Here is a 16081-nt window from a genome sequence, read left to right on the forward strand (position 1 = left end):
TATATATATATATATATATATATATATATATATATATATATATATATATATATATATATATATATATATATTCTTTGAAGAAAACTTTTATATTCTATACAAATTTTATTGGCCATTTCATATTTATGCCTTTTCTACGCTCTATACTTCACTTCAACAATTCCACATTCCAACCAACCAATATCGCTCTTTTTCCGTCAAATCAATGTCATCCTTTCTGCTACTCTGTCGTCTGCTTTTCTACCATAACTCACAATCACAATATACTTTTTTTTGTTGTTGTTAAGAAATGAAATGTATGAGATATTATACGTTGGTTAAAATGAAGGAAATTAATTTGATTAAATTTTGTTGTTAAAATAAGAGAGATTTGTAGAATATTATGTGATAATAATTTCTTGTGTCTTTAAAAGAAACTAAAAATATTTTTTTCAAAACATAATTTTAGAAAAATAGTGTTATTCATGGATATCTATAAGGGAAAAGCTAACATGTGCGGGCACAAGTTAATGAGATATTTATAGAAATTTTTCTTGGAACTTGTGCATTCAATGTATTGAAATTTTAAATATGACTTTATTGCATTTAATTATATTTAACCTTTTCTAATTATAGTATCCTTAACATGTGCCCTTAGAGCACATGTTAGCATGACCCTATCTATAAATATCTACGAATACCTTAAAATCTGCAGATTACCCGTTTAGCGAATATCCGCATGAATAAAGAGCGGATATGAATATCATATTTATCTAACGAAACAAACACAAATATCATATTATCTGTCCCATAGATATTAATTTACATCCTATTATATGTAGTTTAAATTTTTATACATTATTTTGGAAGTTGGAATCGACTACATTTCCATAACTAATGTTCATACTATGAGTTACAAAACCTTTCAACATCTCCAAAATTTTTCATAACGACAACAATTCATTAATTATGATAAACTAATCATTTAAAATATTTTCACAATAAGTGATGATACTAGTATTAAAATCCATAATGTGCATTAACTTTGATGCTCCTATTATTCTATGATCATTAATTTAAATCACCAAAAGACATGATGATCCCACGTGGCAATGGGGCCTTTTATATATAAATTTGTCCCTCCCTCGCACTCCCGCTTCTAGTAGGGTCTCTCTCTTATCGTCGTAACCAAAACCAAACAAATCCATCTTTTCCTTCCTTCATCTCCACCCGCTTATCACCAAAACGACTTAGAGAGAGAAAGAGAGAAGAAGAAGAGACTTTCTCTCTCCAACTATTTCTTGCCGAAACTGCCATTGCCACCGTATAGAGAGAGAGAGAAACGAAATGAACACGTGATAAAACTCATGAAAAAGGAAACAAATACCAAAATATCTTAACGCACAGATGGCGACGCCGTTAGACGGCGGAGGAGTGGCGGTTCTAACGAACTCCGCGAACAAAGTCGATTCCTCTTCGGCGCTTAATGGCGGTTTGAAGTGCTCCAAACTCGACTCGCCGATTTTGATTTTCTTGTTCTTTCATAAAGCGATTCGGAATGAGCTTGACGTTTTGCACCGATTAGCCATGGCATTTGCTACCGGTAATCGCTCTGATATTCAGCCGCTAATCGAGCGTTACCGTTTTCTCAGTTCCATTTACAGACACCACTCCAATGCTGAAGATGAGGTGCAAATCTTGGTTCACCTTTTTATTTTATATTCTAGTTTCTTCTTTTTTGTACCGTATATTCATCATATTTTCGTTGGCGAGAGAAATCGTGTAGAAACTGAAGATTTTGTTAGTTGACTGTATTTTCATTGAAGAAATGGAATAATGCTTTTGTTTCTTTATTCTTTATATCTTTTCTTTTCCTTTTTCCCTTCTAACTTTAGGTCTGAATGTTTATAGCATCTACTGAACTAATTGATTTTCTTGCTATGCATCTTTGTTATTCTTATTTAATTTAATCTTCTGTTACTATTCTTCCTCTTACTTTAATTTTTAATTTTGGAGTTTGAAATTGAAGATTAGCTTTAGAAATGCATGAATTTTGCCTACACAAAAGTAAAAGTAAGACAAAAGTAAGAGGAAGAATATGGAATGTAAGTTCAGCAAACGAGAAACGTTTCTAACCTAGAGGTGACTGTGTTGGTGACCACATCATTCTTCAAGATAGAGAGGGTTGTAAACTATCGAATTCAAGTAGAGTGGCTGAAATGGAGGAAGGTTTCAGAGGTTTTATGTGACACAAAGGTACCACTCAAATTGATGAAAATTTTTATCGGACTGCGATAAGACATGCGATGTTGTACGAGGTAGAATGTTGGGCGGTTAAGAATCAACACGAGAATAAAGTCAGTGTAGCATAAATGAAGATGTTGCATTAGATGTATGGTAAGACTAGACAAGATAAGATTCAAAATGACAATATTAGAGAGTGTTGGGGGTAACACTTATAGTAGAAAAGAGGGTGGAAAATAGACTTCCCTGGTTTGAGCATGAAGAGAGAAGACATGTGGATTATGTTGTAAGGAGAGTAGATCCCAGAGGAGTCAAAGAGATAGAGATAGAGGAAGAGTTATAAAAACTATAAGAGAAATTATTAAGAAAGATCTCGAGAATAATGATTTGGAGAGAAACATGATCCTAGATAGAACATTATGATAGAAGTTGATCCATGAGCCTGCCTTAGATAGTGAGATAAAATTTAGTTGTTGTTGTTAGTATTCATAGAAAGACACTGTAAAAAGGAAAACTGTAATATATATACAACACTTTAGCTACGAGGAAGAAGCTAATTTCAGGTGCTAAGACATACTTTAAAATTGAATTGAAATAATAGTTATCCTTCTCTCGTCACAGTGGTATTTATAGTTCAAGTAGATAGTGTTTGGTTTTCTCAGTTGATAAGAAAAATCGATATAAAATTCAGATATGATTCCTTCTAATATTTTAAGTATTAACCCAATGGAAAGACTGCCGATATAGATATTGTATGCAAAGTATTTTGCAGAAACTTCCTAGAATTGTGCTATTGCAGGATTGTTCACATGTTTGTTGCTATATATGCTACTGTAATACTGATTAAAAGATATGTGTTTGAAAAAGGAGAAAGACCGGATTAATGCAAATAGTAATGGTAATCTAGTGCTAATTCATTACTAAATTGAGCTTTTATAAGAAGTTGATGTAGTTAGCAAACAGTTTGTGGAACATAAACTAGTTTCAGTTTTTCCCAATCTATATGAAATGATCTTTCTTTGACAGACAGTTCTTTGTTACATTTTTTTTGGAAGTACTTTATTTTCTAATTTAAATTATTAGATCTTCCATTTTGGTTTGATTTGTTTTGTCTTGAATTTTGGATAAATTTCTTGATAGAGTTTATTTATTTCTTTTTTTTACAATGATAAAGCTATATGCTTTGCATGTTGATTTTTCAGTCTTTTAACAAAGCATTGTTGAATTAATTTGGCTTTTATCAATCTTTATCTCTTCTGCTTTGTTTCAAATGTTATGAGAGAAATGTATTATGGAATGTAGGTGATTTTTCCCGCTCTAGATAGACGTGTGAAGAATGTTGCAAAAACTTATTCTCTTGAGCACAAGGGTGAAAGCAATCTTTTTGATCATCTATTTGAGCTGTTAAATTCTTCTGTCAAGAATGACGAAAGTTTTCCCAGAGAGTTAGCATCTTGCACAGGAGCCTTACAGACATCAGTTAGTCAACACTTGGCAAAGGAAGAGGAACAGGTACAAGGTTATTTATCAGCTCTTATCTAGTATTGCACTATATTAGAAAATACCCAGCAATATATTAGAAAATAGGGAATACTGTTATATTTTATTTTGCAGCAATAGCTGGTATAAATAGGGAGATTACAACTTCATGATCTTCTTAATTTTAGGAGAATATTATTATATTAAAAAAAAGACTAAATATAGAAAAGTAATAAAGAGGGAGATTATACAGTTACTCCAACACAATGCTTCATGTTTTTTTTCTTTCAAGCTAAAATTCTGCTATCACTATTATTATTATTGATTAAAAACAAGATAAAGATAAGATAATTACAAGGAGTTTGGAGGATAAAGGGACCTCTCTATTAAGAAAAAACCCTGCTATTATTAACTATTATATCACAGCTTTAGCAGGCTAATGTGTTAAAACTATTACTATATAGTCATATCACATTTTTGTTGTTGTATCTTATGTATTTGTGCTTTGTTTAATTGGTGAGTTAAATGTTCTTGTAGACAATATTTCTTTTAGCGCAACAGTCTAGGTTTCATTTGGTGATTCAGCAAGAGTAATCAAGTGTAAAACCTACAACAATCATTTAAGTTCGTCCAGGTTTTATGTAAAGATTATTATTTTTAACTAGATTGTAAATTGCTTTATTAATGTACATGAGAATATGAGATGGTATTTATTGTTTTTCGGTTATGAATACCTAATATATGAAATCTTCAAAGCACTTTGTTCTTGCTTCCCTATTGTTTATTCCTAAGTCAACAAGAAAAATCGCATCCCTGAAGGTTGGAATATTGAGATGCTGTTAAAATTTTAACTAGGTATAGCTGTTGAAGATTATAGTTATAAGATTAAAAAATATAAAATCATGTTTCATTGGTTTATATCCCTTGATTTTGTTTTGTCCACTTTACATTTTCACATCCTTTGGCTCTTATCTGAAATAACTTATTTTCAAAATTTATCACGAGAGATCCAATAATTTCTAGGATACTTAAACCTTATGATAAGAATTCATTTTCTCCTATTTTCCCCTTATGTTTCATCATCTTGGAAAACTAATCCTCAGCATTCATATGTTCTGCCACGTGGCCTAAAAAGATAACTCATTTGTTTAGATTTTCCTTGCATTAAGTTTGAATATTGCCGTGGGAGACGGGGGTTCTCATATCAAATAGCCTTCCAAATGGAAGCAATAGCTGCATTAACTGACTTTGGTCCTCCAGGTGTTAGGGTGCCACTCACATCAGCATATTCATATTATTAGACCATCGATGTAGTATTAATAAGTAATCTAACATTGCTATTGTTTTCACATTTGTAAGTTTCCATGCTAAACAAGTATTTCAAAGATCAAATTATGTGGTTGCTAAATGGGAAATCCTATTTCTTGTTTCTAATTTTTAAACTGTCAATACTTCAGTATGGCAAATGAGTATTTTATATAATTATATTTATTAATACTAAAATTGAACTCAAGAATGCATTAGAAAAAAATGTTTTACATAGTTTCCATTGCAAGTAGAATTTTGTGCCACCGCATGCATTGATATTGTTACGATTCATCAATGTGTTAATTGTACATAAAAGCTTTCTTTGATAATGTCCCTTGCTTATATTAAGTGTGCGCTTAATATATAAAGATCTACATATTTTGAAATAGTTTAATATGCGGTATGGATAAGTCAGTCAAGTTTCATCCTTAAGAAAGTTTGCACAATACAGATATCCGTTTACTCATATGGTGTCCAAAAGTATTCATTGTAACATTTGTCACAGCTGTGTAGTTTAAATAGATAAATAATCTTATTTGTTTCGGGGATGCATCTAATTTTTTGTTTGTTGGGCTATATCAGGTTTTTCCTCTACTTATTGAGAAGTTCTCTCTTGAGGAACAAGCATCCTTAGTTTGGCAGTTTCTTTGCAGTATTCCTGTGAATATGATGGCAGAATTTCTTCCCTGGCTTTCAACATCTATATCAGCAGATGAATCTCAGGATTTACGAGATTTCTTAATCAAGATTGTGCCAGAGGAAAGGCTTCTTCAAAAGGTGCGGTTTCAAATGCTGCTTTAGAACATTGTTGTTCCATTTTCTAAGTTAATGATGTCATTTTTTGTGTTCAAGCTGATGGTTCAATATATTGCTACCCCTTCCATTAATTTAGGACCCCGTTGACCAAATCACGAGAATTAAGAAAATTGACAGGAATATATCGATTTGTTGAGAATTGATATTGTTCTACAAGTTTAACCTTCTGGAGAAAAAATAGTTTATGTTTTTATCCCCGTATTTATTATAGATTGTAAAAAAGATGTTACATAATCATGGGGATGTTGATAACAAAATAATTATAACAGATTAAAATTTGAAAGGGGTCCTAAAAAAAGGGACGAAGAAAAATCTCAAGAGGGTCATATATTTAGAGGTGGGGAAGTAAAGCAGTTCTTTGATAAGGAGAGTATACCTCAGGAAGCATAAGAAGTCAAGGAAATTACAACCCAATAGTGGTATTGATATAAGCAGAAGTTTTTATCAATAGACATGATAGAAAAATTATAGTTACTGTTTGGTTGAAGTGTAATCTTAATATATCTAATTCTTGCTTAATGTTGCTTATTAAAGGTTGTTTTCACTTGGATGGAAGGGAGAAGTAGTGTTAATACAATTCAAAGTAGTGCAGATCATTCTCAAGTTCAATGTTGTTCTAGCCCGTTAACCCATCAGGCTGGAAGAGTCAATTGTGTATGCGAATCCACAACAACAGGAAAAAGGAAACATTCTGGATCTATGCTAGATGTTTCTGATGCCACCGGAACACACCCTATAGATGAGATATTGCTCTGGCATAATGCAATAAAAAAAGAGCTAAGTGAGATAGCAGTGGAGACCAGAAGGATACAACACTCTGGAGATTTTACTGACATATCAGCTTTTAATGACAGATTGCAATTCATTGCTGATGTTTGCATATTTCATAGGTATTGCGTTAATTTTGTATTAACAATGTCCTTCTTGTTAAAGTCATATGTTTCTTCAATTAAACATTTCTGTACTATAGTAAACACCAACCTTTACTGCTGAAATTCTTTTTTGTTTTGTATTGTGAATGCAGTATTGCTGAGGACAAGGTTATTTTTCCGGCGGTGGATGGAGAGTTTTCTTTCTTTCAGGAGCATGCTGAAGAAGAAAGCCAATTTAATGACTTTCGGTGTTTGATTGAAAGTATTCTAAGTGAAGGAGCAGCATCTAATTCAGAAGTTGAATTTTATTCCAAGTTATGCTCACATGCTGATCATATAATGGAAACCATACAGAGGCATTTCCATAATGAAGAAGTTCAGGTGAGCCATCATTGTTCATGTGGTGAACTTTTTGAGTGACTAGCGTAAGATGTAAATATGTTATGCAAATGCAATTAATTACAACAGGAAGATCAATAAAATGCTGAAATTCGAGTGTCATATTTGCAGATGTTGATAAATAATAAGCAACTGCAGTATCCATTTGTTGATTAACTAACTTCTATGGGAAGAGAAATATGGCACGAACGTTTTTTTATACGATATTATCAAATAATCTCCCTTTAAATCTATATAACTTGTGAATAATCATCATTCTCATCTATAGGTTCTTCCACTAGCGAGAAAGCACTTCAGCTTTAGAAGACAATGTGAACTTCTGTATCAAAGCTTATGCATGATGCCTCTGAAATTGATTGAGAGAGTCCTACCATGGTTGGTAAGATCTTTAACAGAAGAAGAAGCAAATATGTTTCTGAGAAACATGCAATTTGCAGGTTCCTATTTCTATTTTTTTCCCCTTTCTTTCTTAAGAAATAGTGTTTCCGAGTTTCTTATCTATGTTTGACAACGTATTCTTTTTCAGCTCCAACAGCAGATTCTGCTCTAGTCACCCTCTTCAGTGGTTGGGCATGCAAGGCTCGTAATGAAGGCCTGTGTCTGTCTTCAGGCACATCAGACTGCTGTCCTGCTCAAAGACTTTCTGATATTGAAGAAGATATTGATCAGCCATCCTGTTTTTGTTCCTCTGCATCATCTTGCAGACATTGCTCAGTAATACTTGAGTCAGATGGCAACAAAAGACCAGTCAAGCGAAACGCATTGAAGTTGAGCAATGGAGATGTACCTGAAACTTTGGAGAGTGAAAGTATCCAGAAACAGTGCTGTAGTCCCCGGTCTTGTTGTGTACCAGGTTTAGGAGTAAACAGTAACAATTTGGGGCTTAGTTCAGTTTCGACAACGAAGTCCTTACGCTCTTTGTCTTTCAGCTCTTCTGCTCCTTCTCTTAATTCCAGCCTTTTCATATGGGAAGCAGAGAGCAGCTCATGTGATGTTGGCTCTGCAGAAAGACCAATTGATACCATATTTAAATTCCATAAAGCTATACGCAAAGACTTGGAGTATCTAGATGTTGAATCTGGAAAGCTGAGTGACAGTGACGAGACAGTTATTAGGCAATTTAGTGGAAGATTTCGTCTTTTGTGGGGTTTATATAGAGCTCATAGTAATGCAGAAGATGATATAGTATTTCCAGCATTAGAATCCAAAGAGGCCCTTCACAATGTGAGCCATTCATACATGTTAGACCATAAGCAAGAAGAACAATTGTTTGAAGATATTTCTTGCGTTCTTTCTGAATTTTTTGTCCTTCATGAAGCCTTGCAGTTGACCCATATGGCAGGGGATTTGGGTGATAGTAATTTTGGAACTTCTGATGCAAATGATAGTGATGATGTCAAGAAGTATAACGAACTTGCAACAAAGCTTCAGGGGATGTGCAAATCCATAAGAGTGACCCTGGATCAGCATATTTTCAGGGAAGAGTGTGAACTGTGGCCATTGTTTGGGAAACATTTCACTGTGGAAGAACAAGATAAGATAGTAGGACGGATAATTGGAACTACAGGTGCTGAAGTTCTCCAGTCAATGTTACCATGGGTAACTTCTGCACTTACTCAGGATGAGCAGAATAAAATGATGGATACGTGGAAGCAGGCAACTAAGAATACTATGTTCAATGAATGGCTTAATGAATGCTGGAAAGAGAGTCCGGAATCTATAACACAGACAGAAACATCACATTGTAGCACTTCTCACAGAGGTTTCTAATTGCATATAGTTTCTTTCATTTTTGTGGATTTCGTGCGATCGATAATTAATATTATAGTGTGTTTTGTTCTTTCCAGGTTCTGAGTATCAGGAATGCTTGGACCACAATGATCAAATGTTCAAGCCAGGTTGGAAAGACATATTCCGGATGAATCAGACTGAACTTGAGTCAGAGATTCGGAAGGTTTATCGTGACTCGACTCTTGATCCAAGGAGAAAGGCATATCTTGTGCAGAATCTTTTGACAAGGTTGTTTCCAGTGTCCAGAATTCTCTGATTTTATTTGATAGGACATAATTAACTATGTATTTATTTGATAGGACTTTTTTTGCCTATTGTTGTCAATCTCCAGTTGTTGATTTGCTATTTGTGTATTCCAGTCGTTGGATAGCTGCCCAGCAGAAATCACCTAAAGCTCCATCTGAAGAAGGATCATCTAATGGTGTTGAAATAGAAGGACACTCACCATCATTTCGGGACCCTAGGAAACTTGTATTTGGGTGTGAGCACTATAAGAGAAATTGCAAGCTTCGAGCTGCATGTTGTGGCAAGTTATTTACTTGCAGATTTTGTCATGACAATGTGAGCGATCACTTAATTGATAGGTAGATTTCTGTTGAGATTTCATATATTTTGTAGTAGTATATACTTATAATCCCTAGACTATGCTATGGTGGGAGATATGTAGTATTAGTTTGCCCATTAATATTCTTCTAACATCTGCTTGATCATTACAGAAAAGCAACATCAGAAATGATGTGTATGCGCTGCATGAATATACAGCCAATTGGGCCTATTTGTATGACACCTTCATGTAACGCACTTTCAATGGCAAAGTACTATTGCAGTATATGCAAATTTTTTGATGATGAAAGGTACCTTTTATTTGTTACATCATACTTCAAAATTTGTTATTAAAATTGCTACCGTCTTCCTTTTATCAACTTATGAACAATTTAAGGAGAGAAAGTATTCTCCAAGTGAACAACTACAAAGAAAGATAGGCATATGGTTGATCAATAATATTAGAAAAACAAAAATGGGAAATTGATAAGAGGATTCAAAATAATAAAACTATTTTAGCTTTTGGGATTTATTAGAGCAAACACAAATTCTAAGATAACTAATAAATGGCAACTAACTAATTGACTAAGAGAACAATTGTCATTATTGTCACATCCTAACAATACCCTACGAAAGTCCACTTTGCCCTTATTAGAGTAACACTCAGACAGTTTAGATATAACTATTCTATGCTTGTAACTACCAAGACTGACAGGTGTCAGCTTGGCATACCCTGATTTGCTATAGCAGGTTACCTGGTTGTTAATATAAAAATAACCAGGTCCTCTTTTGTAACAAACTTTTGAAAGAAAAGAAAAAGTTTGTTACAGACTTACAGAATAATGAGTTCAATTATGGTTTCTATCAGATCTCAAGGTGGGAATTGGGAATCCTTATTTTACGAGAATTCCTGCTTATAATCTCTCAGTTGTGCTTCCCCTTTCTAAATTTTTAAAATCCCCATGCTCCATCACTTTTTCATCTTCTGCCAAGATCATGCACCAATCACATACTTTTTTCCAAGCATTTTAGCATGGAACTAAATGGTCGGCCATAGAAATTGTTTCTCTTCCTCCAATCGTTTTACATACTCCTCAGAAAGGAGTTATCAAGCTCCTCTGTTGCTCGATGGAATGACATTAGTAGTGAAAAATCTTAACGATGATTGAGACACTTTTCTTTTCCCCATGCACTATTATTAGATAGAAGATGTTTCACAATTGTATTATCTAAATTGAAAAGCTGCATAATGGAGAGATTTACAAACTATATTTATTGACTGGATTAAGGTTAACTAATTGTGACAACTGAACATAGCCAAACCAATGCCAGCTAAGCATAACTGGCATTGTATGACTATGAATATACTAACATCCGGGAAATCTATTCTCTCATACACCCACACAACCTCAAGGTAGGTGAGAGAACGCAATGAGCTTAGATACGTTGAGCCCGTCCCTTGGAAAACAAAACCTGGCAGGGCATAGAGGCTTGGTAAGAAGATCTGCTTTTTAATTTTGTCCAGGGATGTGTTGAACTATTAGCTGCTTGTTTAACACCGTCTCTTTGACATAGAACAGTTAAGTTCCTGGTGTTTAGTGCGTATATGAAGAACTGTTGTATGGCCAGAGCAACAACACTCTGATTATCACACAAAACCAGAGGAGCTTAAGGAGAGATGGTTAACTCAAAGTAGGGTGTGTATCCACAATAGTTCTGCAGTAAACTAGAGCAAGACTTTGATACTCAGTTTGGGTACACCTACTAGACCTGGCAACTACCGTTTGCTTTTGAGACCACTGAGATCAAGTTAGGATCAAGAAAGTTGGCAGCAGTAGAAGTGGATCTCTGCCACCAGGATTTGCTGCCCATTCAACATCACAATGGGCTTTGAGGGTGAAGCGTTGATTGGGTGCAAAATAGATAATAATTACAGTCCATGGTAGGAAATTCCCTATAATGCATCCTTGTGTAAATTATGGTTTGGGCTCACGGTGCTCTTTACTGACCCATGCTAAACTGCTCTCGAATTAGGGTAGGTGAGCCCTGTTGGGTTGATGCCCACTTGTGATGCAATGGTCTCTACTTCACAATAATGAGAACCAGGGCTTGAAGGTTGATATTATAAATCCTCCATCTCATTCATAGTCAATATCTCTTCCTCAACAACCCTTGCCAAGTTGATTTTTTGAAACATTATTTGAGGTTATGTTGCCTTAGGTAGATGATTGCTCATTAAGGTTTCCCAAATATCTCCATCCAAACGATTGGACCAAATCTGACATCAGTCCTTCCTAATTAAACGAAAGGGTCTTTTTATGCTAGAAACTGAACAAGTGTACTGTTGCACCTTCCATACCGGTGTTCACCAACTACACTTCCTCACTAGGCCTGATTTGTTCTATCTCAAAGTTTCTCCACCCTAGTAGATCTCGCCAGGGATCATTTTCATTAGAAGTAAGAAATTATACCTTTCTTACCCATGATATGTTTGGTACTCGGACTCTATTCTTCTTCCTCCCATCTAGAACTTAGAGGCTAGTTCCATCCTCCTCCATCGCCATCCACCATTAATACACCATACCTCATTGAATTCGTTGAGCCTTGTCTTGATCTCAGATAGTTGTGAACTTGTGATCCATGCTCCTAAAGTACCTTACCCAACATGTTCACCAAGTATTCCAAAGCCTCCAAGCAAACTATACAATAAATTTGAAGTTAATTTGAATGAAAATTGATACATAGAATCAAAAGATTGGAACCATTTTATTGAAAACTAAACAATAATGGAAAATAAAATTCTTTCCAAGGGACACCCTTCACAAAGGTTCTTGTTTTTTCCACGCAACTATACGATAAAAAATGTCTCTATTGTGATTTCCTCTATTTATCTAACTTAACTCTCGACTAACTAAATGAATGGATTGCTTACCCTCTCACTTTCTAACTAATATCCCATTGTTTTTAAGCATGAATTAAATCTTGAGGCCTCTATATTCAGATGTGTTGGGATTTATGTCTTCATTGCGGTCCACCCCTAGTCGCCTCCAAACACCATTGTGTTGGGTTTCAAGGGGTGAATTTAGTCCCACATTGCTTAGAGATATGGTCTGTGTTGTGTTTATAAGTGGGGCCCGTGGGGGCAATCCTCAACTTACAAGCCTTGTAGGAAGAAGTTAGGCCCAACCCAAATTCTAAGATGTACATATTTATGCTTAAAAAATTAATATTTACTTCACACAAAAAAAAAAACTAATATTTAAAGTTACTGTTATTGTTCTATATTAGTATCAAGAAATAGATATGATTATCATACTATAGTCTCTCAACTTTAGAAGATTGTTAATTTTAACTTTACACCATTTTTGTTTAGGAATGTATACCATTGCCCATTTTGCAATTTATGCCGTGTTGGACGAGGGCTAGGGATTGATTATTTTCATTGCATGAAATGCAATTGCTGCCTGGGGATTAAAACATCATCTCATAAGTGCCTGGAGAAAGGTTTAGAAATGAACTGCCCAATATGCTGTGATGACTTGTTCACGTCAAGTGCTACAGTCAGAGGTCTGCCCTGTGGCCACTACATGCATTCTGCTTGCTTTCAGGTAAATTTTGCACTCATTTTAAATTTCACTCCCCTTCCAAACAAATTGAAATTGGTTGTGGATTCAATCTTTCTCTTTGTTATGACATGTTAGGCCTACACTTGTAGTCACTACACGTGTCCAATCTGCAGCAAGTCATTGGGAGATATGGCGGTAAGAATATTTCTTTAAACCTCTCTATCTTTATTGTCCTTTATGATTCTTAATAAAACAAACTATTTATAGACGTGAAACAAATTGCAACCGAGAAAACAAACAAGTCCACTAGTTTAATATAACTACTATTTTTTAAATTGTAATTGAGTTCTCAAGTTGACTCAAAGTATTAGATGCAACATTTTTACATTTTGAGATTCTCATATTGTTCTTTTTCTATCCACCCAGGTTTATTTTGGTATGCTTGATGCCTTATTGGCTGCAGAGGAGCTTCCTGAAGAGTATAGGGACCGCTATCAGGTGAATACTTTAGCAGCTTTTGCATGTTACTTTTCACTTCATTTCTTTCAAAAGCTAATGTGGATTTTGTGAGAGAGCATTCTGGCATTTTAGGCTACCAGCAAATAATTTGTATATTTTTTGTGAGTTACATCAGTTTTATAACGGCCATGCAGGACATACTTTGCAATGACTGTGATCGAAAGGGAACTTCACGCTTCCACTGGTTGTATCACAAATGTGGGTCTTGTGGTTCTTACAATACTCGGTTGATCAAGCGCGAGACACGTTGAAGCTGTTCTTTGTGTGTTTTCTCTGACGGGAGATAGACAGAGTTTGTAAATACTTGTGTAGGAATCCCAATTTTCTCCCAACCAAGAGCCCGATTATTGGTCCATGTTTTAACTCAAACGGATTACATGTGAATCACTTCCTTTAGAGCCTCTCTTCTTATTATGCTTTAATCAATTTTTATAGGAATTATCATGTACATATCCTTATTTGATGTACTATATATGTTACACACTTCTATGCCATTATTAGTCTAGTTATGTTATATTTTTTTCAGCTTAGATAGTGTTGGACAAATCTTCGGCTAAATTGAATTTCAAATATCATTTTCGTGGGATTTGTCTGTTAATTTACTTCACTTTTCGTGACTTTTTCTCACCCTACCCAAACAATGTTTAAAATTTAACCCACACCCTATAAAAACTGGGCAGTTTCTCCGCTTGCTGCTGTTACAAGTTGGCATGATAGAGGAATAGAGTCAAGTTTTCTTTTAAAGGAGAGCAAGTTGGTTTCCTTGTAGTCATTTGTCAGCTATAGATCTAGTGATTTCTGTTAGACGAACCCGAGTAACTTTTCTAAAGAGGAAGTAGAATCCGGGTTAATGCAAAGAATGTGTCTGAGAGTCTTTGTTAGTATCCTGAGTTGAACTCCAGGACAGAAGCACTTCTCCCATTAATGATGATTTCCTTAATGATTTTGATAATATTTAGGCCTTGGCATGGAATTTTAGTGTTTGTTTCCTTAAATATTTGAACGAACATAATGATCTTGAATACAAACAGTATTATACCTTTTGATGGGTTGGGTACGTGTTTTCTAATCTCTAGTACACTTGTGCTTTGGTTGCGAGTATGGTGGAAAAGAGAGGGATTAGGGTTTTGGAGGGTTTGATTTTATTTATAACACCAAAAAATTCTATAACATGAAGAAATTAAAAAACTGTATTAAAGGGGGGTTTTGGTCTTTTGGAAGACTTTCATAAAATTTTCAAATATCTTTTAGGTTGTTATATATTCTGAAAATTAAAAATATAATAATGGTAATGACTATTTTATTATTTTAAACAAAATTATTTTTTCAAAAAAATGTAAATTATTTTTCTATATTTATTAAAAAATTTATTTTGAGAAGTCGTCTCATCCCCTCCCTTTAAATTTCGCAAACAAAGTCTTAACAATTTCTTTTCTCACTCGTATAGTGTGAGTCACACTTTTAAAAACCCAAAAACTTTTTAAGAAATATTCGAATATGCATCTCCAAACACACAATGAATTATTTTTGCTAAAATCACAAGACCTTTTTGTTGGAACTGAAGAATATATATTTGCACAGCTTCATATGCTAGAGATGTTCATATAAATTGAAATTGAAATATACATTGTAATTGTAACAGAAGTAGAAGAATACTTGTTGCAGCCACTGAAGTTGGCTCCCATTACAAACTTGCCTTTCCATCTATGTGGGAGGTCCTAACCCCTTGTCACTGAAATTGGGACAATAAACCAAAAATATCTGTATACACATTTATTCATTTATTTACTATAATTATCTGAGAAATGTTAATTAATTTTTATATACCTTTGTCTAACACACTCATAATGATGTGACTCTCTATATTCTAGATAACTCTACTCCTATATTCGACCAAATATCTAGAAAATCCTAACGTCTAAGGTGTTGCACTCAGGGAACAAAATTTCTTTCAATTCAGTGTGATTTCAAGAAACATAAACCCTTGCTTCCTTTCTACTTGATTAAAAAAAATTAGTATTTTAAACAAAAGTAAGTATGTATAACTACTTGAACTCAATAATTTTGGTTGGAAAAATAATTGCAATAAATGAGAAGACTAAGATAGCTTTTTACATGGCCTCTTTGAGGATCTTTAAGAATCAATTGGTTTCTTCTTTTTCTTCTTCGCATGTCCTTTGGTTTTTATCTTTTGAGGAAGTGAGCATATTGTACTCATGGTGGAGTAAACAATTTCACACATCCTACTTTATAATATTCTTATCCCTATGAGATCTAGTGACTTCAACCTTCTCCATAATGCTTTAATTGTAATATTAATCATGTCCACCTCTAATTTATATTTTGTGTACACCTCGTGTTAACCTTCCATGCTTAATTTCCCTCTATCAAATCACCACCCAAATGTACATCTTCCTAACACACAAACACAAGACAATCTATATGGGTGCTCTAAGAGTACACCCACATAAAAATACTTATCTATAATAAGTTTATTGCATCTTAGGTATCATTCGCAATATTATTGTTGCATTTTGAATCAACATTTTTGTTGATATGAAAATG

The 16081-nt window shown here is 34.2% G+C and overlaps 1 protein-coding gene across 1 annotated transcript; it reads left to right on the forward strand.

Moving 5' to 3' along the window:
• Positions 1–1129: 1129 nt before the first annotated feature.
• LOC131593190 (zinc finger protein BRUTUS-like) lies at positions 1130–14032 on the forward strand. Its single transcript, XM_058865470.1, has 14 exons — positions 1130–1668; positions 3526–3735; positions 5593–5787; positions 6361–6716; positions 6851–7079; positions 7366–7534; positions 7624–8859; positions 8945–9116; positions 9248–9472; positions 9605–9742; positions 12805–13039; positions 13133–13192; positions 13424–13495; positions 13651–14032. The coding sequence occupies exons 1-14, from the start codon at positions 1387–1389 to the stop codon at positions 13765–13767; spliced, it is 3696 nt and encodes a 1231-aa protein (XP_058721453.1). The 5' UTR covers positions 1130–1386; the 3' UTR covers positions 13768–14032.
• Positions 14033–16081: the final 2049 nt, after the last annotated feature.

The sequence above is a fragment of the Vicia villosa genome, linkage group LG3 (genome assembly GCF_029867415.1).
Source record: "Vicia villosa cultivar HV-30 ecotype Madison, WI linkage group LG3, Vvil1.0, whole genome shotgun sequence".
Lineage (NCBI taxonomy): Eukaryota > Viridiplantae > Streptophyta > Magnoliopsida > Fabales > Fabaceae > Vicia > Vicia villosa.

Bases quoted from the DNA above. Each gene is read 5' to 3' on its own strand.
- LOC131593190 (XM_058865470.1), top strand. From the start codon at position 1,387: ATGGCGACGCCGTTAGACGGCGGAGGAGTGGCGGTTCTAACGAACTCC. The intron at 1,669-3,525 runs GTGCAAATCTTG...TATGGAATGTAG, and splicing joins ACTCCAATGCTGAAGATGAG to GTGATTTTTCCCGCTCTAGA. The intron at 9,473-9,604 runs GTAGATTTCTGT...TGATCATTACAG, and splicing joins AGCGATCACTTAATTGATAG to AAAAGCAACATCAGAAATGA.